We start from the raw sequence: 25,125 nt of genomic DNA on the forward strand, positions 1-25,125 counted from the left end.
TTGAAAGTGTTCAGTGAAAAGCTTATCACATGAATAATTATTTCCATTAACTTTAAAACACAGCAATTTCACTGTAGAGATAGATCCTAAGGACAAAAAGAACTGCAAATAACTCTTGAACTTTCAGTAATAAGATTGGAAGTAATTTGAAACACAAAGCAACTAAGTAATTCTGCTGATGTAATTGGGAGCCACGATTTTCAGCTTTAAAAAAAAGATCAAGGCATAAAATAAATAAAGCCCTGTCACACTAAATTTGATATAGAAATATCAGGATAAATCTAAAATGTTTCTCTTAAAAAATATATATATATATATATATATATCTCCCAATTTTTAAATGTTCACTGAAGAGGTTTTTAACAATAACTACCATAGTAGCAATGAGTACTACTAGTACCCAGATTATGGTCTCTAAAACACATTTCCCATTAAAAAGAACCAGGGTTCCTCAGCAAAATGGCCAATTCCAAGGCTGGGACTGGAAATTTACAGAATGATCCTGTAACATCTTCTCAGACAGGAAAGTAAATAAGCTATAAAAGGCTACTGAGGTCATGTCAAAAGGACACAGGAGCCAGACTGAAGGAGCTGATCTTGGTCAAAGTTTGGTTAATTGAAGCATCACATTGTTCACTGAAATAGGTTAAAACACAGAGAATATATTTAAAATCCATGTATATAAAACACACTCACTGGCCACCTTTGAAGGATGCTAACACATCTCAGTTTTTTCAAAGCAAAGGGAAAGAATGAAGCATTTATCCTCTCTCTCCTGTACATCTTAGGGAAACCAAAAAAGTTGGTAAGGGAAAATTTTTCCTTATGGAAGAATTCCAGCAAGTAGACACAGAAAGAATGATATAATTAGAAAACCACTATTTTGTAACTCCTAATGAAATAATGGGTGTAAGGCAACGATCATCAATGACTGCTAGAACCCATTCTGTGAAAAATGTTGGAGAACTTTGTAATAGACGGATCAGGCTGTCAACACCTGAATGATCAAAATAAACATCAAAGAAGCGCGCCAGATATCATGTGCCTTCTGATATGATGCAAAAGGAAACGTGCACCTATGAAAGACTGTCAAATATACATACAAATTTGAATCTAATTAAGCCTCTAGATCCAACTACCAGTTTACAAGAAAAACAAGGGAAAGAGAAATGACACCATAAGGATACCATTACCAAAATCCAAAATGTAGTAAAAATTTACAGGAAAAATTTACCTGGTTTCAACAAATAAATGGAAATGAAAAAGCATTTGTGGAGGAAATCCATAAACTACAAGACTTAAGCACACATTAACCAAATGCAAGGTGTGAACCTTTTTCAGATCTCAATTTGAATAAACAAAATTTTTTTAAAAAGACACAATTTGGGGTAATTTAAACACTGGATATTTGACATTAAGGAATTATTGCTAATATTTTTAGGTGTGTTAATGATTTTGTAGTTATATATTTAAACTCATTTTTTCCCGTGATATCTTTTTTTTTTTCAATCGCTCAGACATCCCAGGAAGTTGTGCCATCATTAGCTCTTTTTTCTTTTTTATAACATTTTATTTATTAAAAAAAAATTTTTGGAGTATAGTTGATTTACAATGTTGTGTTAGTTTCAGGTGTACTATCTTTTTTCTGATAGATATTGGTAACCTTATGTACTGATTATTAACAGCTTTATTGAGACATCATTCACATAAAATTCACCCACTTAAACTGTACAATTCACCCACTTAAACTGTATAATTCAATGGTTTTTTAATATACTCAAGAGTTTTACAATTTTAGAACATTTTCATCACCGCCAAAAGACACATATCCATTTAGCAGTCACTCACATCGCCTCTAAAACTCCTCCAGCTCTAGGTAACCACTAATTTACTTTCTCCATGGATTTCATTATCTTTTAGAGATACGTTCTTAGGCATTTATGCGTGAGATGATGTGTCTGGGATTTGCTTCAAAATCATCCAGCGGTGGCTGACAGCAGGTAGGGATAGATTAAATTTAAAAAGCAGAAAGCTGACAGTAAATGAAGCTGAGTAGTGCATAGAGGAAGCATGGGGTTTCATCATACTATTCTCTTTACTCTTGTAATTTTCTGTAATAAAAACAAACAAGGTCGTCTATTTTACCATAATGAAAAGTCCCAAGGTGGGCATAGGCAATGTTGATTCAGTGACTCCGGGAGGATCCCATTACTTACTTTGATTCTTTCCATCTTCCTGCTCTGCCATTCTCAGCATGTTGACTGCCTCTTGGGCTGGTTTCCGCATGGTGCTGGCATGGCGGTACTTTTCTATACATTACATGCAGACAACACTGTCCAGAAGCAATATAAGGGGACACACTAGTGTCTTATGTCCATTTTTAAGAGAGAGGGAAACTGCCCCAGAAGCCCCCAGCAGACTTGTCATTTCTCCTTGGCCAGAATGCCCTTGACTAATTCAATCACAGGGCAAGAGGCATGAGACCACTCCATCAAGACTCTCCTTTGGGAAGTTAGGTTCCAGACATTCTGGAAGAATATACAAATTACAGGGTCACGTGAGCAAGTATGAAGTGTGCAAATAAGAAGCGATGGCCTTGGGTAAAGCAACCAAGGTCAACTCCAGGAGAGTCAAGGCAAGAAAGACTGGTCACAGGAGCAACTCAGACACAAGAGCACAATCCAGGAGCTTAACGATGCCTGAGGTTCAAGTAGAGCCAGAGTGGTTCCCACCAGAAGGCAGGCCTGGGAAGGTTTCCTGTGGTCTCTCCCTTCTTGAAGAGCCAGGGCATGTTAGCAGGTCTGTGGGTCTTAGCCCCACAAACAATGGCCAGACCACATATAACAGAACTCTCTGACCCACAATCTCTGTAGCAACAGGCCTAAAACAGGACTTGGTCACTAACTGCCAGCTTCCCTATTTTTTGCCGCTGTCCCACTTACGACCCACTGGAGAAAGCCAGATAAGCTCCCCTGAGCAATCACATAGGATGACCCACTACTAGTTAGCCGGCCTCCAACTTCCATACTCCACACTCAGGACACACCTGAGGCCATTTCTGTTTGTTGCTGTCAAGTTTTCCCTCTCCTGTGCCGGCCTTTGAGCCTTTGCCAAACGCAAAGACTGTGGTGGACTCCCCTGCTCTAGCGGGCTCTGAAAAAACATCTTCTGTGGTCCTCATCAGGTGGTCCACGGACCACCCTCCACGGCAGGTCTGGCCATTGCAAAGGCCCACGAGGAAAGCACGAAGCCGTGCACGGTTCAGACGCGTACGTCGCGCCCTCGACCTGTGTCGCAGACGCTCATGAGGAGAATCAGAGTCGTCCATTAATTCCGGGCGGAAGGGCAGAGCTAAAGAGGAGCAACATTCTCAGCCACAACCCGAGCTGTTGTAAGAGATTAAAAGTTGGGTCGCCGACGCCCAGACACCAAAGGCCTCGACGCTGCCGCTGCCGCCGCCGTCCGGAGCAACGGCCGCAGCAGCAGCTGGAAAAACTGCCACCGAAGCGAGAAAAACGGCCGGCAGCCCGCAGCCTTCTGGGACTTGTAGTTCGTTGCGCCGAGCGCGCGCACTTCCGCCACCCACCGGAAGTGCCGCCATTACCCGCGCGCGCAGATGATCCTGGCCCGGGAACCCGCGTGGGGGGTCCGCTGTACCCCCGAGGCCACCCCAGCCCCACGACATGGACACGTTTTCTTCCACTGGTACGTGGACTTTGAATTCAACTTGAAGAGAAAGGGTATGTTGTCCAGATGAACAAAGAATTAGGGGCAGTCCTGGCAGAGCAAATGGCATCGGGCAAACTCCTGACCAGGGTGTTGGGGGCCTGTGTTGGTTGTGTTTGGTGATGCCCCAAGTTAAGGGCTCGGTGTGAGAAGGGGCTGTATTGGTGAGCAGGACTAGTGGTGTGGAGAGCAGGGAAACAAATTCCCTTGTGCGTGAGGGCTGGGGTTTGGATTACAGAGCCTCAGTAAGTAGAAGCATCAGGCAGTGGATAACTCAGTGCAAGGGATAGTGCCAAGGGAGTAGAAAGAATGAGGAGGACTCTGACTTTCCATGTCTAGTGAGGAGCCAGGATGGAGGCCGCAGTGCAAGAGATGAGGAATCCGTGGTCCCTCTCAGCTGTGTTGAGTCCAGGAGTCTTGTCAATGATAGAGTTAAGCCATAGTTGATCTAAGAAAGAAGTGGAACTTAAAATTATTTGTTTTATTTATTTATTTTTGGCTGCACTGGGTCGTCGTTGCTGCACGCGGGCATTCTCTAGTTGCAGCGAGCGGGGGCCACTCTTAGTTGTGATGTGTGGGCTTCTCGCTGGGATGGCTTTTCTTTTTTTTCTTTTTTTTTTTTTTTTTTTTTTTGCGGTACGCGGGCCTCTCAGGCTCAGCGGCCATGGCTCACGGGCCCAGCCGCTCCACAGCATGTGGGATCTTCCCGGACCGGGACACGAACCCGTGTCCCCTGCATCGGCAGGCGGACTCAACCACTGCGCCACCAGGGAAGCCCAGGGGATGGCTTTTCTTGTTGCGGAGCACAGGCTCTAGGTGCATGGGCTTCAGTAGTTGTGGAACGCAGGCTCAGTAGCTGTGGTTCACGGGCTCTAGAGCTCAGGTTTGGTAGTTGTGGAGCACGCACGGGCTTAGTTGCTCCACAGCGTGTGGGATCTTCCCAGACCAGGGCTCGAACTGGTGTCCCCTGCATTGGCAGGCGGATTCTTAACCACTGTGACACCAGGGAAGCCGAGAAATGGAACATTTTATTCAAGCGAACCTGAGGATTATAACTCAGGAAATAGTCTTTCAGAAAGCTCTGAGGACTGTTCCACCCTAGAGATCAAAGCACAGTTATATACCTTTTTGAGACAAAGGGTCATATATCAAATGATGAATTGACAGTTTATGTAATCCAGAGCTGCAGTACAAAGCCAGTAGTGGGTCACTGTGACCCCTTACAAAGAAGGAAGTTTGTCTCCTAAGGAGATAGGGTTAATGCAGAAAAAGGATACACACTAAATGGGAGGGAAGAGACCCAAACAAGCAGAGAAAAAGTTTATGTTTAAATTTTTCTTGTCTTGCCATAAAATATGAATTTTTTTTCTTTTTTTTTTTTTAAAGAAGATGTTGGGGGTAGGAGTTTATTAATTTATTTATTTTTACTGTGTTGGGTCTTCGTTTCTGTGCGAGGGCTTTCTCTAGTTGTGGCAGGCGGGGGCCACTCTTCATCGCGGTGCGCGGGCCTCTCACTATCGCGGCCTCTCTTGTTGTGGAGCACAGCCTCCAGACGCGCAGGCTCAGTAGTTGTGGCTCACGGGCCTAGTTGCTCCGCGGCATGTGGGATCCTCCCAGACCAGGGCTCGAACCCATGTCCCCTGCATTAGCAGGCAGATTCTCAACCACTGCACCACCAGGGAAGCCCAAAATATGAATTTTATTTCATCAAGTCTTTAGAGGCATGGCTGGATGTGGAGGAGGGAATGGCAGTGGCAGGGAACCTAGGAGGGAGGTCTAGGCTGGACATAAAGCTTGGGGCAGCCCTTGAAACCCCACCCCCTCACAGGCAGGGAAAGAGGAAACTAGAAAAGGAAGGAGAAAGAGAGGCCTCTAGAAAGAGGGACCCCCTGCCAGACCAGCCCCCTCCTGGGTCCAGCATGAGGAAAAGAAGGGGAGTTTTATGTCCAACTATAACCAATATAATTAAATCTGCTGTGCCCCTACTGTGTGTCAGCACAATGTTAAGCAATTGTAACTGCAGCTCACATAATCACCACAGCAGGACCACAAGGCAGGGCCTGCTCTTCTCCCGGATGTCTACAGTTGAGGCTCAGAGAGGTTAAGGAGGCCTGTTCAGAGTCCTACAGAGGCACGTGGTGAAACTAGGACTTTGAAAGCAGGCAGTCTGGCTGCGGAGGGGAGGTGTTCCCAGCCCTCACCCTGGGGTGTTCTCCAGACTAGGGAGAAGAGGATCAGAGGGTGGAAATGGACACGGGTAGTAGGAGATTGCCCGTGGATGGACGGAAATGTCAGAACAACGTAGCATCATATAGAGTCTTCAGCGGCCTTCTTAGGTGTGGTGAACATCTGTGTGTGTGCATGGCGTGGGTGTGCTTTTGGTACAGGCAGGGTGAGAGGGAGTCAAACATAGGGAAGGGTTTGGGGCAAGACTCGGGAGGATTTTTACCTGGCTGTCTCAGTGGGACTGTCACGTGTCTACAGGCAAGATACTAGATGGGCAGAGTATGGGAAGCAACGACAGTGTTAAGTAAAGCAGGGGATAATAGGTGTGGCCCACAGGCAGTGGGGCAGCACCCAGCAGCTCCAGAAGGTTGATACCCGCCTCTCAGAGTGCCTTTAGCTGTCCTCCTGGTGATTTTCATATCCTCCTTGTCCCCATCCCCCACCTCCATTTTTAGAAGCCAGCTGATGTTTCATTGGGATATTTTTTAATTGTACGATTAATTGTTTTGACACTGCCTCCACTTCTCCCTATTTAGTATCTTGAAATAAGAGGAAAAACTGGTCCCTCCTTTATTGGAGTGTTGAGGGACTGCTGTGTATCTTTGGGCTCATGGTTCAGACACTCCAGCACGTGCCTCAAGGCATTTACCTTGAGCCTGGTGTAGCCCAGGCCCGGACCAGGCAGACTGGCCCTCTCCACAACTGGAAAGCTGGCTCGGCCACCTCAGCTGACCTCAGAGCCTTGAGCAGGGAGAACACGTGGTCAGCGCTCCACCTCCCTGCCCCTCACTCCCCAAGGGATGGTCCTCAGCTGGCATTGGCCACCCTCTCCTTTGGGGATGGGCATGGACTCAGGAGCGTGGAGATACTGAGGTGGGGCTGAATCCCTAATTGTTCCCCCAACCCCAGCCCTGCCTTCTGAGGACCTCTGCCCTCTTCAGGACAGCTTCTCCTGGTATGAGGAGGAAATGGAGGCATATTCTCAGCAGATCCTGTCTCAGGTGAGTTGGGGACCTTCGCTTTCATTGCCTTAGTCTTCTTGGCTGTAAAATGTGTCCAAGGATAACACCCAACTCCTCAGGCCAGCACACAGGAGAGTTCTGTAATGCTGCCCTAATGCCTTGGGGTGAAGTCTACAGGCTCCCTGTGTGAACAAGCCAGGAGCTCCACAAACCTGGTTCCCTGGGCCAGGTCTCTGCCTCAGACTTTTTATTTGTGGTTTTTGCTCAGTGGGCCCTTGAGGGCAGGCAGAGCTGAGCCTCCATAAACATGCAGGCACTCTGGGCCCATTGATCCTCGCTGAGACCACTCAGGAGGGCAGCTGAGAGTGTCCCCGTAAAGAGCCAGAGTCGCCCTTAGACGGCTCACGGTGCAGCACATGGCGGGTGGGGGCGGGTCCCTGACCTCCTTCAGGGTCCCAGCACCATACACTTGCCTGTGCTTCCTGGGTGCCAGGGGTCAGTTGCACTGATGTCCTGTGAGACTCCCCGGTGCAGGAGGCTGTCTTTATAGTCGCATCAGGGCAGCTCATGCCGAGAAGTTCAGGGACACGTCCAGGTGTCCAGCTAGCAAGTCGTGAAGCAGAGAGGCCAACTTGGCCTGGCCCCCAAGGCCAGGGCATGTGACCCCTTACCTCCTGGCCTCCCTTGAGCATAGGCTTGACCAGCCTTTTCTGTAAAGGGCCAGGTGGGACTATTGTAGGTTCTTCAGGCCACATACAGCTTCTGCCTCATATTCTTTTTTTTTTTATGTAGTCCTTTAAAAACATAAAATCCTTTCTCAGCTCTATTAGTCTACTTGGGCTGCTGTAGCACAATACCACACGCTGGGTGGCTTGGACAACAGCCATTTGTTTTCTCACAGTTCTGGAGGCTGGAAGTCCAAGATCAGGTTGCTAGCAGGGTTGGTTTCTGGTGAGGACTCTTTCTGACTTTCAGGTGGTGCTTTCTCTATGTCTCCACATAGTAGGGAGAGAGAGAGGCCTCTGGTTTCTCCTCCTCTTGTAAGGACACCAGTCCCATCACATTAGAGCCCTGCCCTATGACCTCCATTAGCATTAATTACTTCCGTAAAGGCCCTGTCTCCAGATAAGTCACATTGTGGGGTAGGACTTCAGCATGTGGATTCATGGGGAGACAATTCAGCTCATGGCATTAGCCTTGTAAAAACACACCACAGCCCTGATTTGTCCACTGTGTGCTGACCCCTAATTTAGAGCATCCTCTGACTGGCTTCCAATCTGTGATTTTGTAGAGAGGCTGAGGACGGGGATCTCCAAGAGGGGTCCCCGTTGTTTCCCCAAACAGAAAATCGGGATCACTGGTGTGACCAGCGGTAGATGAGATGCCCAGGCAGAAATGAAAACGCCACGGGCCTGAGTCTGGGTCTGATCTGAGCAAGGGGTTCTCCCTCCCCTGTACTGTCCTGTCCCCCCCAACCTCCTCGTCGAGAAAGCAGGGTCCCATGGTAACACCAGTGATGTTTCAGCCACCTGTGAGCTTCAAGGACGTGGCTGTGACCTTCACATGGGAGGAGTGGGGACAGCTGGACCTGGCCCAGAGGATGCTGTACCGTGAGGTGACTCTGGAGACCTGCAGTCACCTGGTCTCCCTGGGTAAGGCAGGCACTGCCCATCGCAGGACCCAGAGTGTGGCTCATCTCAAGGGTGTGCCCAGGCTGGGCCAAAACGTGCTGGAAGTGGGTCCCTTTGAGATTTGGGTCCTGGTATTGCCGCTCATTCCACCTCCAGAGCAGGTCTGTGGCTTGTGGTTCAGGGAGTGGGAAATCTCCTCGGGAGGGTGCGGGGGCCCTCCTAGTCCATTCACATCTGACCCCAGGGGTGAGGGCTGGACCTGTCACCAAGCAGAAGACCAAGCCCTCTGTTTTTCCTCTGTTGACCAGGGCTTCTGCTTTCAAAACCGGATGTGATCGCCCGACTGGAGCAAGGGGAGGACCCATGGAGGGTGGAGCAGGGACCTCCCCGAGGTGAGAACAAGCCAGTGGCCCAATGGTTAAGGTCCAAGGAGCAGGGAGGCCGTTTTCGGGGAGTTTGCTCTGGTGTTCTCTGCTGCCTCCTCGTGTCCAACAAGGCAGCTGTGTTCTCATCCACATCAGCCTGTCTCTGTGCCCAGCCCACCCGCGGAGAACACTTGTTGCTGTCGTCAGGACATGTGTCACACGTGGGTTCATTTCTGTCCCCGTCTTCCTCTGGTCTTCACCCCCCTGCTGCCACATCTCATTCCCATGTCCTCATGCCCCCTCTTTTCCTCCATCCTCTCATCCTGACTTCTACCCAGGGTGGAAGCTCCTCAGCCCTCCCCTTCAGGCTGGTCTTTGCTCTGCCATTTGGGTGATCAGCCCTCCTCCACGTTGGACGTTCCCATGTCTTCAAGATGATCCCAAGGTGTGGTAAAAACTTGTGCGTCCAAGCCTTCCAGAAGGATTCCTACTAAATCTTCCTGGACCTGCTTTCCCACCTCCCCTTATCCCATAGGCCCACCTCCTACCCTGTGTGTCAGCCTAATTGGAATTATTTTTTCTTTTTCTTCTTTTCTTTTAGAGCTGTATCAAAATACAGTTTACATACCATGCAGTTCACCCATTTAAAGTATGCAAAGGCTCTTAGTATATTTGCAGCATGTGTATCCATCACCACAATCTATTTTAGAACATGTTCATCATACTGACTAATTGGGCTGCTTCTGATCTTTTGTTGTTTTGTTTTAATTCATAGACTTTATTTTCTTATTTTATTTATTTATTTAGCTGTGCCGGGTCTTAGTTTCAGCATGTGGGATCTTTAGTCATGGCATGAGAACTCTTAGTTGCGGCATATGGGATCTAGTTCCCTGACCAGGGATCAAACCCCAGCCGCCTGCATTGGGAGCACGGAGTCTTAGCCACTGGACCACCAGGAAAGTCCCCATTGATAGGCTTTATTTTTTAGAGCAGTTTCATGCTTACAGAATGTACAGAGTTCCCGTATACCACCCCACCCCACACAGTTTCCCCTATTATTAATGTCTTGCATTCTTTGGCACATTTGTTACAGTCAGTGAACTCATATTGATAAATTATTATCAACAGAGATCAACAGTTTACATTAGGTTCACTGTGGTGTTGTACATTCTGTGGGTTTGGACAAATATATAATGTTATATATGCACCACTATAGTATCATACAGAGTAGTTCCACTGCCCTAAAAATCCTCTGTGCTCCACCTATTCACCCTCCCTCCACCCTAACACCTGGTAACCACTGATTATTTTACTGTCTCTGTAGTTTTACCTTTTCCAGAATATCCTATAGTTGGAATCATGCAGTACGTGTTCTTTGCTGAGTGGCTGCTTTCATTTGGCAATAAGCAACATGTTTGTCCTTTATACCACCTTGCCCCATCCTGGAGATGTTTAATTTATCTCATGTGTTCCTGCGCCTTTTTACCCTGTTACTCTCTTGCCTGCAGCTTCTGTTATTTCTTACTTCTGAACTCTTACCTACTTTTACTTACCCTTGGTTCTCAAATGACATCATTCTGAATTTAGTGTACCAGCAGTGTCTTTCTTCTCTTTTGTCATAGATGTTACTTTCTTGCTGACCTGCACAATCTGTCTTCCTCATTTCAAGATCTTGGTGCAGATGCTACTGTAGAATTTTAACCTCCTTTGCCCAGTTTCCAACAGCCAGGCACATCTTGGACGTATCTTAGCCACTCAAAGATTTCTTTCCTTTCCTCCTCCAAATACCCTTTCACTCACCTTCATGGGGCTGTTGTTTCATTTGAAAAGTTCTCATCATCAGAGATTCCAAGTCAACACCCCAAAGGAACACAGCAGAGTCTTGGGAAGGAGAACAGTGCTGGTCGTGGGAGGGGTTGGGCATAGATAAGGACCTTCCCCAAGAGGGAAAGAAGGTCTTTGTTGGGCAGAAGGGAAACGTCCTCCTGGAAATCAAAGGATAGCCGGAGAGTGTAGGTCATACTTTGCCAAACGGAGGATACTTAACTCCTTGGCAGGCACAGGGAGAGAAACTTGGGACCCTAGGCAAAGGCCTTGATATTACTGGATGTGGGTGGCTACCTGACTGAAAAGGACAGTATGTGGGCAAAGTGACAAGTAAAAAGGGAATCCTGGAGGACGCAGGCAAGGATCCTGAGCTGGGAGCCTGTGGCACTCTTTGTTAAAGGCCCAGTATCTTCAACAGGCGGAGGAATCCCCTTTAGAACAATAATAAGGGGGACGACATCAACAGTACCATGTATAGCAGTGCACCGTGTGCCAGACACTGTGTGAGGCTCACATGCTGATTCATTTATGCCTCGAAGTAACCCTTGTTAGCTAAGCATTCATATTCCTGGCTTCCTGCCAAGGAAATCGAGCCTCAGAAGTCACCAGCTGGTGGAGTCCACTTGTGGCCCAGTCTGGCCAAGCACCCTGCTTCAGGGACCACAGCACTTTTCTGGGGAGTCTGTGACATCAATTCTGGAGTGGTTAAAGGGCCTTTTTTTTCCTCTGTGGGCAGCCTGAAGCGTTGGTAGAAATGGAGCATTAAGAATATTAAATTAGTGTTGGTATTTGGGATCTCGTTTCAAGATCCAGCACCAGGAAATGGATAGACTAAGATTGTGGATCGTAAGGTTGAGGCACATGTTAAGATCCTGTTTCCTGTGACTGCTATTACAGATTACCAACTTGGTGGCTTAAAACAACACAAATTGATTCTCCCACAGTTCTGGAGGCTACAAGTCCAAAATCAGTATCATTGAGTTAAAATCAAGGTGCAGCAGGGCCATGCTCCCTCCGGAGGCTCCAGTAGGGAATCCATTCCTTGTCTCTTCCAGGTTCTGGCGGCTGTGGGATTCCTTGGTCTGTGCCCACATCACTTCAGTCTTTAAGGCCAACACCTTCAGATCTCTTTGCTCTGTGTTCAGAATGCTTTCTCTATGTGTAGCAAATCTCCTTCTGCCTCCCTCATATAAGCGCACTTGTGATAACATTTGGGGCCCATCCAGATAATCTCCCCATTTCAAATCCTTAACACATCTGTAAAGATCCTTTTTCCAAATAAGGTATCATTGACAGGTCCCAGCAAAGAGAATGTAGGTATCTGTTGTGGTGATTGAGGGCTTTATACCTTCAAACCCAAATTTTTTGTGTGAATTTCTCCTTTAAGCTTCACCCTTCCCTGCTTATTTTATTCCTCTGCTCCCTCTTTGGGGACCAGTCCTCCTGAGTCATCTCTTCATTATCTTTGCTTGCTTTTTTATATTTTACCACTGATTTCCTCTTTGCTGAGCCATCCCTTCCTTTCACACCCTGCATGAAATTACAGTCCATGGATTAGAAACAAACCCAGAGATACCTCTCATACTTGGTGGTCTCCTTCATCCCACTCTCCCCTTCTAATGCTTCTCCAGTAATTCAGGCAATTTGGATTTCTTTCAGACTGGAAGACTACACTTGAAAAGAAAGAGTCAGCTTCTGAAGAGGGTATTGCTGTGGAAGAGCCATCTCACCACATGGAAATGAAACACTGTGTACAGGAGGAGGGCCCCTGGTTGGTGTCATTAGGAGAAGTGCAGCATTGGAGGGACCAGCTAGGGAAGCACCAGGAGGACTCTCTGAGTCAAACAGTACTTGCCTCAGAGAGACTTTTTGCTCGAGGGGGTAGTTATCTGAGTCTAAGCCTTCTACCTCCGACATTACCCACAAGAACACATTTCCATAAGCTCAACTCACAGGTTAAAAGGTTGAAACAGAACTCGGTTTTCATTAATCATCAGAAAAACTGGGCTTATCTGAAGTCCTGTGAAGATCATCAAAGTGCTAGAGCCTTCTGTCAGAGCATTTACTTGAATAAAATTGCAAATGTTGAAACGGGAAATAAAAAACCTTATGATTATACTGTCAGTAGTGACTCTTTCAACTGTGGTACCTCCCTTCGTTTTCTTAATAGAATTTTTTCAGCAGAGAATGGCAATGACAGTAAGGATGATGGAAACAGCATTAATCAGAGCATGTCTCTGAATGAACACAAGCCAATGAATTTTGGAGAAAGTCAGTACGAGTGCGATGAATGCCTTGTACAAACTGAAATAAGTGATCCTGGAGAGGCACCATTCAGATGTGAGGAGGACTGTGGTGCCTTCCACGTGGCCTCATCTTTTCCTGACTGTGACATCATTCAGACTGGAAAGAAGTCATATGCATGTAATCAGTGTGCAAAATCTTTCAGCTGTTGCTCTAAGCTTGTTGTACACAAGAGAACACACACGGGAGAAAAGCCATATGAATGTATTCAGTGTGGGAAGTCTTTCAGCCAGAGCTATGACCTGGTTGTACACCAGAGAACTCACACTGGAGAAAAGCCCTATGAATGCAACCAGTGTGGGAAATCCTTCACCCAGAGTTCCAAACTTATTAGGCATCAACGAACTCACACTGGAGAAAAACCATATAAATGTCATGAATGTGGAAAATCTTTCAGGTGGAACTCTAACCTTACTGTTCATCAAAGAATTCATACTGGAGAGAAACCTTATGGCTGTGCTCATTGTGGAAAGTCCTTCAGTCAAAGCTCTGACTTTGTTGCACATAAAAGGACTCACACTGGAGAGAAACCCTATGAATGTAACCAGTGTGGAAAATCTTTCATTCGAAGCACTCAGCTTATTAGGCATCTGCGAATTCACACTGGAGAGAAGCCATATAAATGCAATCAGTGTGACAAAGCCTTCACTGGGAGCTCTCACCTTATTGAACATCAGAGAACTCATACTGGAGAGAAACCGTTTGAATGTAATCAGTGTGGGAAAGGCTTCACTGGGAGCTCTCACCTTCTTTCACATCAGAAAATTCATTCTGGAGAGAAACCGTATGAGTGTAATGACTGTGGGAAAGCTTTTCGGCAGCGATCTCAGCTTGTTGTGCATCAGCGAACACATACTGGAGAGAAACCTTATGAATGCAGTCATTGTGGAAAAGCTTTCAGCCAGAGGTCTCCCCTCATTGTGCATCAGAGAATACACATTGGAGAGAAGCCCTATCAGTGTAACATGTGTGCTAAAGCCTTCAGTCAGAGGTCACGCCTTATTGAACATCAGAGAACACATACTGGAGAAAAGCCCTATGAATGCATTGACTGTGGGAAAGCCTTCAATGATCGATCAACCCTTACAAAACACGAGAGAACACACACTGGGGAAAAACCCTATGAATGTAATCATTGTGAAAAGGCCTTTAGCCAGCGGTGTCAACTTACTAGGCATCAGAGAATCCATACTGGAGAGAAACCCTATGAATGTAATGAGTGCGGAAAAGCTTTCAGTTATAGTACATCCCTTATTCAACATGAGAAAACCCATGGGAGAGAAACCCTATGAATAATCAAGATGGAAAAGCTCACTGCCAGACTTTCTTTACTAGACATCAGATGACCAAGGTATGATTCTCAGAATGTAGTCTAATGACCACATACATCAGAATTGCTTGGAGTGTGTGTGTTGAAACTGCATATTACCAAGCTTACCCTCATTTTACTACATCAGAATATCTAGCAGTAAAACCCAGGAGCCTGCAGTTTCCAAAAGGAGCACACGTGATTTGTATGTATACTAAAATTTATATACTTCTGCATTTAGGTCATGAATATGACCACTGATGAAAAACATTCAGTCAGAGCTCTCAGCAGAAGTTAGAAAACTCAGAATGGAGCTGTACCCACCAGGTAATCTTTTTAGTGCATACAGCCACCCAAACTCAATCAGATGTTGTCTCCACATTCATGGAAATGATGGGGAACTGAAAGATACTCTTTACACAGAGCCCCAAACACTCAAGAAGAAACCATTGCATGAGGAAGTTGGTGTTTGGAAATGAAATTTGAAGCCAGCCATGTTCAGTGTAAACCAGCACTTAAAAACACAAATTGGGGAATTTTTTGGTGGTCCAATGGTTGGGACTTGGTCCTTTCACTGCTGGGGCCTGGGTTCTATCAACGGTCAGGGAACTAAGATCCCACTGCGTGGCGTGGCAAAAATAAACAAAAAACAAATTGAAGGAAAACTAATGATGGGAAGTCTTCTAAAATGATTTATATTGGAATTAAAAGTAGACTCTGAATTTTTCAGGGACTCTGTCATGCTCTAACTTAAGTTTGTTGCTCAGTTAGGTTGACTAATCAAAAGATGTCAAGTGAAGTGAAAACAGGGCTCAAAACAGTATATACACAGAATGTTACAACATATAAAATCATGTGCACAGATGGTTGGTTAAGAAGGTCAACTCAGCAGCATGTTCAAAAAAAGGCTGAAGTGTAAATCAATGGTGAAGCAAGTGGGAGAGGCCACTATTGCAGGTTTGAGCAAGGTGAAAGTAGGTGAGAGCATCGCCTGGAGATGCAGAGTGGGAAAGGCTGTAGCTAGGAATTTGCAAAGAGTGAGCTGCAGGAGTGGAGGTCACAGCCCCCCTGTCAGAGCTGTAGACTGACAAGTGGAGCAGGAAAGCAGGGTTCATTGAAGGTCCGTGAAACTCCTAATTTGCTCTCCCTTCTCTTGCATTAAGTATCTGGCCATGGGTAAGCAAAAAATATAGTAGAGAATGAATTATGTGCTATAAAAAAAAAAAGTCTGAGGTCCTCAGCGCTGCCTACGGAAGTGGCCACCATCTCTTATTCGGCATCATGGCTGCCCTCAGACCCCTCATGAAGCCCAAGATCGTCAAAAAGAGGACCAAGAAGTTCATCCGGCACCAGTCAGACCGATACGTCAAAATTAGTGGAACTGGCGGAAACCCAGAGGCATTGACAACAGGGTGTGCAGGAGATTCAAGGGCCAGATCTTGATGCCCAACATCGGTTACGGGAGCAACAAGAAAACAAAGCACATGCTGCCCAGCGGCTTCCGGAAGTTCCTGGTCCACAACGTCAAGGAGCTTGAAGTGCTGCTGATGTGCAACAAGTCTTACTGTGCTGAGATTGCACACAACGTCTCCTCCAAGAACCGCAAAGCCATTGTGGGGAGAGCAGCCCAGCTGGCCATCAGAGTCACCAGTCCCAACACCAGGCTGTGCAGCGAAGAAAATGAATAGACAGCTCGTGTGCACGTTTTGTTTAATAAAACCGTAAAACGGCCAAAAAAAAAAAAAGTCTGAGGGACTAGGGAATCTGGTGTATTATGCTCCAGAACAAGTGCTGCCTTATTTTGGCATTTCAAGGACTTTCATCCTAACAGCTGGTTCTTACCCTTTTAATCCTAAAGCAAAGTGTGCCATTAAACCAGCCCCACCCATCTGTGGAGCTTCCCCTCTGCTTTCTGATAGCTTCTTCAATATCATGAGAGCTAGGGAGTGAAAGATTAAGAAAGCCTCCAACATGAATGAAAAAATATCTGGGGATTCCCTGGTGGTGCTGTGGTTAAGAATCCGCCTGCCAATGCAGGGGACACGGGTTTGAGCCCTGGTCCAGGAAGATCCCACATGCCGCAGAGCAGCTAAGCCCGTGTGCCACAACTACTGAGCCTGCGCTCTAGAGCCCGCAAGCCACAACTACTGAAACCCATGCGCCTAGAGCCCATGACCCGCAACAAGAGAAGCCACCGCAGTGAGGAGCCCCTACTTGCCACAACTAGAGAAAGCCCACGCACAGCAACGAAGACCCAACGCAGCCAAAAATAAATAAATTAATTAATAAAATTATTTTTTAAAAAAATCTAAGATAAAACAGGAAAAAAAAAACCGCCAAAGAGAACAGATATTCAGAAGAAATAAATATTTTAAATGTTTTATTCTAGGAATGAGTCAAGAAATAATTGCAAATGAAAAATAAATCCAAGATGCTCTTTTAAAAAGAATAGACTTCCTGAAATTAAAAGTAAGACTGTTGGGCCAAAAAGAAAAGAAAGAAAGAAAATGGGAAACTTCTCCAGAGCTGAAAGATCTTCAGATCATGGATAGATCCATGCAGCATGAGAAATTGAGAACACAATTAAAAAGACATCGCAGACTGGGACTTCCCAGGTGGTGCAGTGGTTAAGAATCCGCCTGCCAATGCAGGTGACACAGGTTCGAGCCCTGGTCCGGGAAGATCCCTCATGCCACGGAGCAGCTAAGCCCATGCACCACAACTACTGAGCCTGCGCTCTAGAGCCCACGAGCCACAACTACTGAAGCCTGCGTGCCTAGACCCTGTGCACCGCAACAAGAGAAGCCACCATGAGGAGCCCACGCACCACAACAAAAGAGTAGCCCCTGCTTGCCACAACTAGAGAAAGCCCACGCAGCAACAAAGACCCAAGACAGCCACACACACACACACACACACACGAAAAAAATCACAGAAACCTCTGGAAAGAATTTTGAAAGTGGAAAAGGAATATTTTTTAAGAAAAAGGAATGTTTCTTCTAATTAAAAAAAGTTAATCAGAGATTTCAAAGTAAGCAAATTGTTCGAGAAAATGTACAGATTGTACAAGACAATTGCAGTCCAAATGTGAAGCAAACTTTTTTAAATATAAATTTATTTATTTACTTTTGGCTGCATTGGGTCTTCAATGCTGCACGTGGGCTTTCTCTAGTTGCGGCGAGTGGAGGCTACTCTTTTTTTTTTTGTGGTACGCGGGCCTCTCACTGTTGTGGCCTCTCCTGTTGCAGAGCGCAGGCTCCAGACGCGCAGGCTCAGCGGCCATGGCTCACGGGCCCAGCCGCTCTGCGGCATGTGGGATCTTCCCAGACCGGGGCACGAACCCGTGTCCCCTGCATCGACAGGCTGACTCTCAACCACTGCGCCACCAGGGAAGCCCGGGACTACTCTTCGTTGCGGTGCGTGGGCTTCTCATTGCCGTGGCTTCTCTTGTTGGGGAGCATGGGCTCTAGGCTCGCGGGCTTCAGTAGTTCTGGCACTCGGGCTCAGTAGTTGTGGCTCTCGGGCTCTAGAGCGCAGGCTCAGTAGTTGTGGCGCACGAGCTTAGTTGCTCTGCAGCATGTGGGATCTTCCCAGACCAGGGCTTGAACCCGTGTCCCCTGCATTGGCAGGTGGATTCTTAACCACTGCACCACCAGGAAAGCCCCTGAAGCAAACTTTAGAAAGGAGTATTCATTTGACCCTTGTGTTAATAATTCTTCCTGGAAGAGGCAGAGGACTCAGGAAATCGGAAAAAAAAAGAGGGGGAAATATAATTGTTGTTTTGATTGGCCCTTCACTGAACAGTGTTTGCATAGCTCTGATATAAACAGTAGATACTGTTTATTTTTATTTTTCAATTTTAGGAAGAAACCCAGGTCTGTGACAGAATAGATTTCATAATGGCAACAGAGTGGCGTGCCATTGTTCCCAGTCCTGTCACCAATAGTAATGGCACAGCCTGTGACTGTTACAAAGTAGAAAGGGGAAGAGAAGGAGAAAGGAGGGAGTGTATCCCCGTATCATCATCTTAGGAAGTGGGCTTTTAAATACAATACTTTAGGTTACTTAGGAGACCAAAACTAGAGCTCAAAACAGTAATATGACAAAAAGTTGGAAGCAAATAGAGGAGCAGCGACGTGAGTCAAATCTAAATTCCTTATCAGAGCAGGAAGCCAGTAAAGTCTATAGACTGAAAGATCAGAATTGCAGAGGTGGCCTCAGGAAGAACCAGAATAGAAATGGCTAAAAGTGGTTGATGGGATTTGTGACTGTTGGGTAAGGTGGGGCAGGAGACAACTGCTTTCCATTTTAAACCTTCTGTAGTGTTTTATTCCCTGGTGGTACACTTCTTATTTGGGTAGCAAATTATTTCAAATGTGTACCTATAGGTGAGCAAAACTACAGTGCATGAAGACATCTGCAGTTGATTTGGGGATTATGTACACGTTTCCTTTTGATTCAGTGTCACTGTAAATTGAAGATTAAAAGCAAGAGCTTAAAGAAAAGATGTCAGGCTCTTCTGTTTTGCCAATCAGAGTTGATTCCAGTAGAGCAGGAAGGCTCCTTGGCTTCGTAGAATTCCTTGGAGTCCTTTTAAGACTCTAAGACTTTATTTTCCAGAAGCCTTATCAGCAGGAAGTCAGTGGGCCCCAGAGAGGTGCTGGTATCCTGGGACACCTGGGTGGACAAGACAGGTGTGTGAATTTGTATAACCACCAAATACTGAATGTACTCCCCCAAGGCCACTCTGGCAGTTACCTGGTATTTACTTTCCATAAGACCCTATAAGTAACGGCCCGCATGATTCATATGAGACTCGGAGTTTGAGACAGGGAATGCCTTCCTACAGTGGCCTGGACAGGACAGAGGGGACTTTGCTGCCTGGTTAGGCAGTTGGTCCTGCTGCTGAGACCAACCTGTGAAGCTTTCAGAAGATGCTGGGGCCTGGGAGGAAGGACTTGTGCAATGGATCTAGCAAAGTGAGTGCTGACAAATCTTGTTGACCAAACACCTGAGAGACATTTCCATTCAGCACGTCTTAAAAGTAGCTTCGTTCGGTGAAGGCACTATTTAGGGACTCAGTACGGAAGATGCGTGTGATGCCGCAGTGCCCTCAAGTCCCTTCTTCCCAAGATGGGGACGCCACACAGGAGCATAGGGGTTTTGGGTTCCTGGAGACCACACCCTGTGGGAATCACACAAGAAGGATGCACGTAGGGAGCTGGGGGGAATGGAAGACAGAAGTTGCTGTGTACACAGTGAGTGCTTCAGGCCCTGCTCTGAGAGGGGTTCTACCCTTTCATAAATCGGAAACCGGAGGCTTTTAAGGACCCAAGAAGTGGGGTCATTTGAAATAGGAACCTGAGACCTTTCTGCCCAAATGATTCTCATACCCAGTGGTTCCAAATCAAAACGTGCATAAGACCCACCTGAAAGGAAGTGTTAGAATTACAGTTTACTGGACCCATCTTAACATGTTGTAAAGAGTAATCTCAAAATGGTATATCCATGTATCTATTTCCTCTTTGTTGGTTTCACTTACATTTGTGGCTTAATTTTTAGAAGACCTTAAACAGATACCACACCTGTGTTACATGTGACCCAGGGGCTCCTTTTAACAGAAATCCATTCTCCCTGCCCACCCCCCCGCTTTTTAAAACACAGATACCAAAATAATCATAATGTATTTTTGATACAACCAGTAGTGAATCTATTGGTGGCCCACAAGACCACTCCCACATCTAGAGATTTTTCTAGAATTCATGGGGTTCAGCATCTAACTGTACTCACGGCTGAGATTTACAGCAGTGGTGTACTAAGGATACACAGTTGTTGGGACTTCCCTGGTGGTCCAGTGGGTAAGTCTCTGTGCTCCCAAGGCAGGGGGACCAGGTTCGATCCCTGGTCGGGGAACTAGATCCCACATGTATGCTGCAACTAAGACTCCATGTGCCACAACTAAGAAGTCTGCATGCCACAACTGGAAAAAAAATATCCTGTATGCTGCAACTAAAGATCCCGCATACTGCAATGAAGATCCATGTGCCTCAGCTAAGACCCAGTGCAGCCTAAATAAATATTTTTTAAAAAGATACACAGTTGGGGTTTCCCTGGTGGCGCAGTGGTTGAGAGTCCGCCTGCCGATGCAGGGGACACGGGTTCGTGCCCCGGTCCGGGAAGATCCCACTTGCCGCGGAGCAGCTGGGCCCGTGAGCCATGGCCGCTGAGCCTGCGCGGCCGGAGCCTGTGCTCCGCAACGGGAGAGGCCACAACAGTGAGAGGCCCGCGTACCGCAAAAAAAAAAAAAAAAAAAAAAGATACACAGTTGTAGGACTTCCCCAGTGGTCCAGTGGTTAAGACTCCACCCTTCGACTGCAGGGGCCACTGGTTCAATCCCTGGTAGGGGAACTGAGATCCCACATGCCATGTGGCACAGACAAAAAATTAAGAATAAAAATAAAGGATACGGGGCTTCCCTGGTGGCGCAGTGGTTAAGAATCCGCCTGCTAATGCAGGGGACACGGGTTCAAGCCCTGGTTTGGGAAGATCTCACATGCCATGGAGCAGCTAAGCCCGTGCGCCACAACTACTGAGCCTGCGCTCTAGAGCCCATGAGCCACAACTACTGAAGCCCGCGTGCCTAGAGCCCGTGCTCCACAAGAGAAGCCACCGTAAGAAGCCCGCGCACCACAACAAAGAGTAGCCCCCACTCGCCGCTACTGGAGAAAGCCGGCGCGCAGCAACGAAGACCCAACACAGCCAAAAATAAAATAAATAAATTTATATATTAAAAAAACTTTACTTTAAAAAAATAATAAATAAATACAAGAGCTGTTCCCAAGGAGAAGATAATAGACTCAACACCCCACCACCACCTTCTCCACCCTCTGGGGGACTGCTGCTAAGGGGAAGGCAATAGATCCTCCTGGGACCTCCTGGGACCTTCTCTGCCCACGGAGAAAGGAATACCACCAGGAAATTTTGTTGAGCTCCCAGTAGAAGCCAGATTTGGTCTCCTGGAGGCTGCCTGATCCGTGGTTCCCACAGCCACTGTGAGTGGTGAGTGAACACATGCTCCTCCTGGTACCGCAGACCTGGTGAGGTTGGGTCCTGGGTGGGGTTGCAGGGGAGATGCCCAGCAGATTGCAGAGTGGTGGTTGGACTGAAGCGGAGAGATGCAGGAGCAGCAAAGGGATGACAGGGATGGGAGTGAGTGTGGAAACCGCGCGCCCCTTGGAAGCCGGCTGCCCCATCCCCGCAGTGACCACGGTCGTTCACCCTTTTGTCATGTTTGTGGTTTACTGTCTGTCTCTCCCCACTATACCAACAGCCCCGTGGGGACGGGCAAGCATCTCTGTTCTCTACCTTGCTGTGCCTGGTTCCTAGCACACAGTACATGATCAAATAAATATTTGTTCTGGTTCGACTGCATCCTGGTGAACATCTGCTTTTCCTTTCTTCTTTTTTTAAAAAAATTTTTATTTATTTATTTATTTATTTTTTAACATCTTTATTGGAGTATAACTGTTTTACAATGGTGTGTTAGTTTCTGCTTTACAACAAAGTGAATCAGTTATACATATACAGATGTTCCCATATCTCTTCCCTCTTGCGTCACCCTCCCTCCCACCCTCCCTATCCCACCCCCCTTTCTTCTTTTCTAATAAAGTTTTTAATGGACTCTAACAGAACCACAGATATGACCCTTCGCAAAGGAAATACCCCAAATCGAGAAACAGAACATGATCAGCTCTCAGAAACCGCCTGTGCCCCCTCTGGGCCACTAGCCCCCTAAACCTATTCTATTAACAAAATCTTTAAACGTTCATGTAATTGTAAAGCATAGAAATATTTTAAGCACAACGGCAGTATACGATCCACAGACAAACAAGGAAAGCCCCAGGCCTCCTCCTGCGCCTTTCCAGCTGGGAAGAGCAGGCCCAGATTTCAACCCGGGCCGTGACATTCCAGGTTGCAGACTGGCTTTCCGATGCCAGGCCACAGGACGCAGACTGGCATTTGGAAGCGGGGCCGCAGGGCGCGGACTGGCATTTGGTCTGGGAGCACGATACCCCCACCATCGGGGTCCGCAACACCATAGCGACTGGCGCTGGACCCCCGCCCGCTTAGGCCTACAGCGCGGCTGCCTTAGGGGCCCCATTGGCCGAAAGGCAAGAGAGAGGAAGCCCCCATTGGTCGAAGCCTCGATGAACGAAGGCTTTCATTGGCCGGGGCTGCAGCGCGCTGCACAGCCTTCTGGGAGCTGTAGTTGCAGGGTCGCCGGCGCGGCCGCCATTGTCCGGCGGGCGGCGAGTGCTGCGGTCCCTGTAGCGGGTGGGGCTCTCTGGTTCAGGTTCACCTCGGGCGCCTGTCCTCGACCTGTCGGCCCAGGATGGACCCCGAGGAGGAAGCGGCGGCACTGGCGATGGCTACGGGGCCGCCGGCGGAACGGCTCCAGGTACGGCGGAACAATAATAGTAACAATAACAGCGACGGCAGCGGGCCCCAGGCCGGGCATCTCCCTCAGATATTGACCCTTTACCCCTCGCAGCGCACGGTGAGCAGGGTCGGGCGTTATCCCCTGGTCATACGGGGAGACCGAAGCCCAGGTCGGGCGCCCCGACTAGCCCAGCTGGTGAGGGGTGGCGTCGGGAATCGAACCCAGGCCTTCCAGTCCCCGAGTGCGCATGCTCCGCAAGTCCTCCCGCCTTTCTGTCCCGGCCTAGAACTCGGGGTCATTCCCGAGGACCGGGCTGGCCCCGCCCCGCAGGCCGACCACCGTGAGGATGGGTAATAGTAACTGGAGTAGAGATGCTTCAACATGCGGAGTCAACCGACACCCACCCAGAGCCCCGCTCCCCGAACCCCCTGGCCCGCGGACGGGGACAGCCTCTGGGGTGAGGACAGGTGACCACACACCGCGTTAATGGGGCGGGAGCGACCACCGGGTCTGACCCCTGCGGGGCTGTGGGAGACTGCAGTACAGAGTAGTCTGCTTGCAAGGCCGTCTGGGAAGGCGCCTGATTCAAAGCTCCAGCCTTTCTAGACAAAGTGGCCTCTGTTCTCCATGCAGTGCTGACTCCACGTAGCAGGAACCAAAAGAAATTCATAATTCCTGAAGCTCCGGGTCTTTGAAATTACAGACTTTTTATCTTTTTGTTGTTGTCTGCGGGGGTTTGCATTTATTTCACATTTGGTATGCAGAGTGAGACTCTTGACAATCCTAGGTGTGCATGTGTTCAGAGACGTGTTGTTGCAGATTGGCAGGAAATGCAACCACGCTTTAGTTTGCTTTTGCTGTGGATGTCAGGGAGTGAGCAGTGTCAAAGAATACCAGAGCTGGACAGTAGTTAAAGCAGTAAAAACAGATTTTATTCGGGAACTGTTGCAATAGGGGGAAAGAGACTTCAGTATAGAACTGGGCTCTATTCCAAATACAACAGGGAAAAGTGGGTATTTATAGTGCGGCGGGGGGAGCGGGGGTAATTCTTGCTAAACTGACCTAAAGCAGGATTATTGCTGGAGCAGCCAAATGAGGGGATGTTATCTGGAGGATTGTGGGGGATGAGGACTTTGAAAAAATATCAAGAGTGATCAGATATGGAGGGTGGGATTCTGGCTAAATCAGTGGATTTTTGGTAAAACTGAGTGATGCAGAAACGGACACGGAAGCCCAGAAGTCAAAGTTTCGTTGGGAAGAGGGTTGTGAGGAGCCAGACTAAAGTTTGGTCAAGGAGAGAGTCTTTGTCAGCAGTGAGAGGCTTAAGAGAGAGTGCGTTCATTATCGGTTGCTGTGTAACAAATAATGAAGAACGTAGTGGCCTAAAACAACAGTAAATATTATCTCAGTTTCTGATGATAGGAATACTGGAATGACTTAGCTGGTGGTTTTGGCTTGGGCTCATGGCAGTCAAGGTGTCAGCCTGGACTGCTATCACCTGAGACTTGACTGGGTCTGGAGGATCCACCTCCAGGATGGCTGATTCACATGACAGGCAGGAGGCCTCTGTTCCTTCTCATGTGGGCCTCTGTGTGGAGCTGCCAGGGCGGCCTCACAACATGGCACCTAGCTTCCCACAAAGTGAGTGATCCAGGAGGGAGCTATGTGGAAGCCACAATGTCTTATGACCTGGGGTCAGAATTCACACTCTACTATATCCTATTGGTTACATAAGTCAAACTTGCTCGTATAGGAGGGGGCTACAAAGGGCTGGGGATCCTTGGGGGCCATCTTGGAGGCCCGCCACCACAGGAGGCAAGGACCAGAAGTGGAGGGCTTTGAGGTCCAGTGTATTAGCGTCCTCTGGCTGCCATAACATTACTGCAAATGTGGTGGCTTAAAATATATACAGGGCTTCCCTGGTGGCGCAGTGGTTGAGAGTCCGCCTGCTGATGCAGGGGACACGGGTTCGTGCCCTGGTCCAGGAAGATCCCACGTGCCGCGGAGCGGCTGGGCCCGTGAGCCGTGGCCGCTGAGCCTGTCCGCAACGGGAGAGGCCACAACAGTGAGAGGCCTGTGTACCGCAAAACAAAAAACAAACCAAAAAAACCGCCCCCCCCCAAAAAAAATATATATATATACATTTGTTCTTAGAGTTTGGAGGTTAGAAGTCTGAAGTCACCTTCACTGGGCTGTGATCAACATGTGGGCAGATCTGCCCTTCCTGTCAAGGCTCTAGGGTAGAATCTGTTTCCTTGCCTTTTCCAGCTGTTAGAGCTGTAGACCTTGCATTTTTTGGTTCCCAGCCCTTTGTCCATCTTCAAAGCCAGCAGCA

General features: G+C 47.7%; 1 protein-coding gene and 1 pseudogene across 2 annotated transcripts in view; both read left to right on the plus strand.

Annotated features, from left to right (window-relative positions):
- The window catches only part of LOC102974505 (neurotrophin receptor-interacting factor homolog), a 71,046-nt gene that overhangs the window by 31,466 nt on the left and 14,455 nt on the right, over positions 1–25,125 (plus strand). Inside the window, exons 9-10 of one of the 2 annotated variants that reach the window (XM_055078834.1) lie at positions 6,189–6,202; positions 13,200–14,324. In XM_055078834.1, the coding sequence (XP_054934809.1) occupies positions 6,189–6,202; positions 13,200–14,324 (1,139 nt within the window). Of the gene's footprint in view, positions 1–6,188; positions 6,203–13,199; positions 14,325–22,612; positions 22,809–25,125 lie in introns of those variants that run through there. The other variant, XM_028477464.1, reaches the window with a different exon arrangement.
- LOC102974217 (60S ribosomal protein L32-like) lies at positions 15,590–16,095 on the plus strand (annotated as a pseudogene).

The sequence above is a fragment of the Physeter macrocephalus genome, chromosome 17, assembly GCF_002837175.3.
Source record: "Physeter macrocephalus isolate SW-GA chromosome 17, ASM283717v5, whole genome shotgun sequence".
Lineage (NCBI taxonomy): Eukaryota > Metazoa > Chordata > Mammalia > Artiodactyla > Physeteridae > Physeter > Physeter macrocephalus.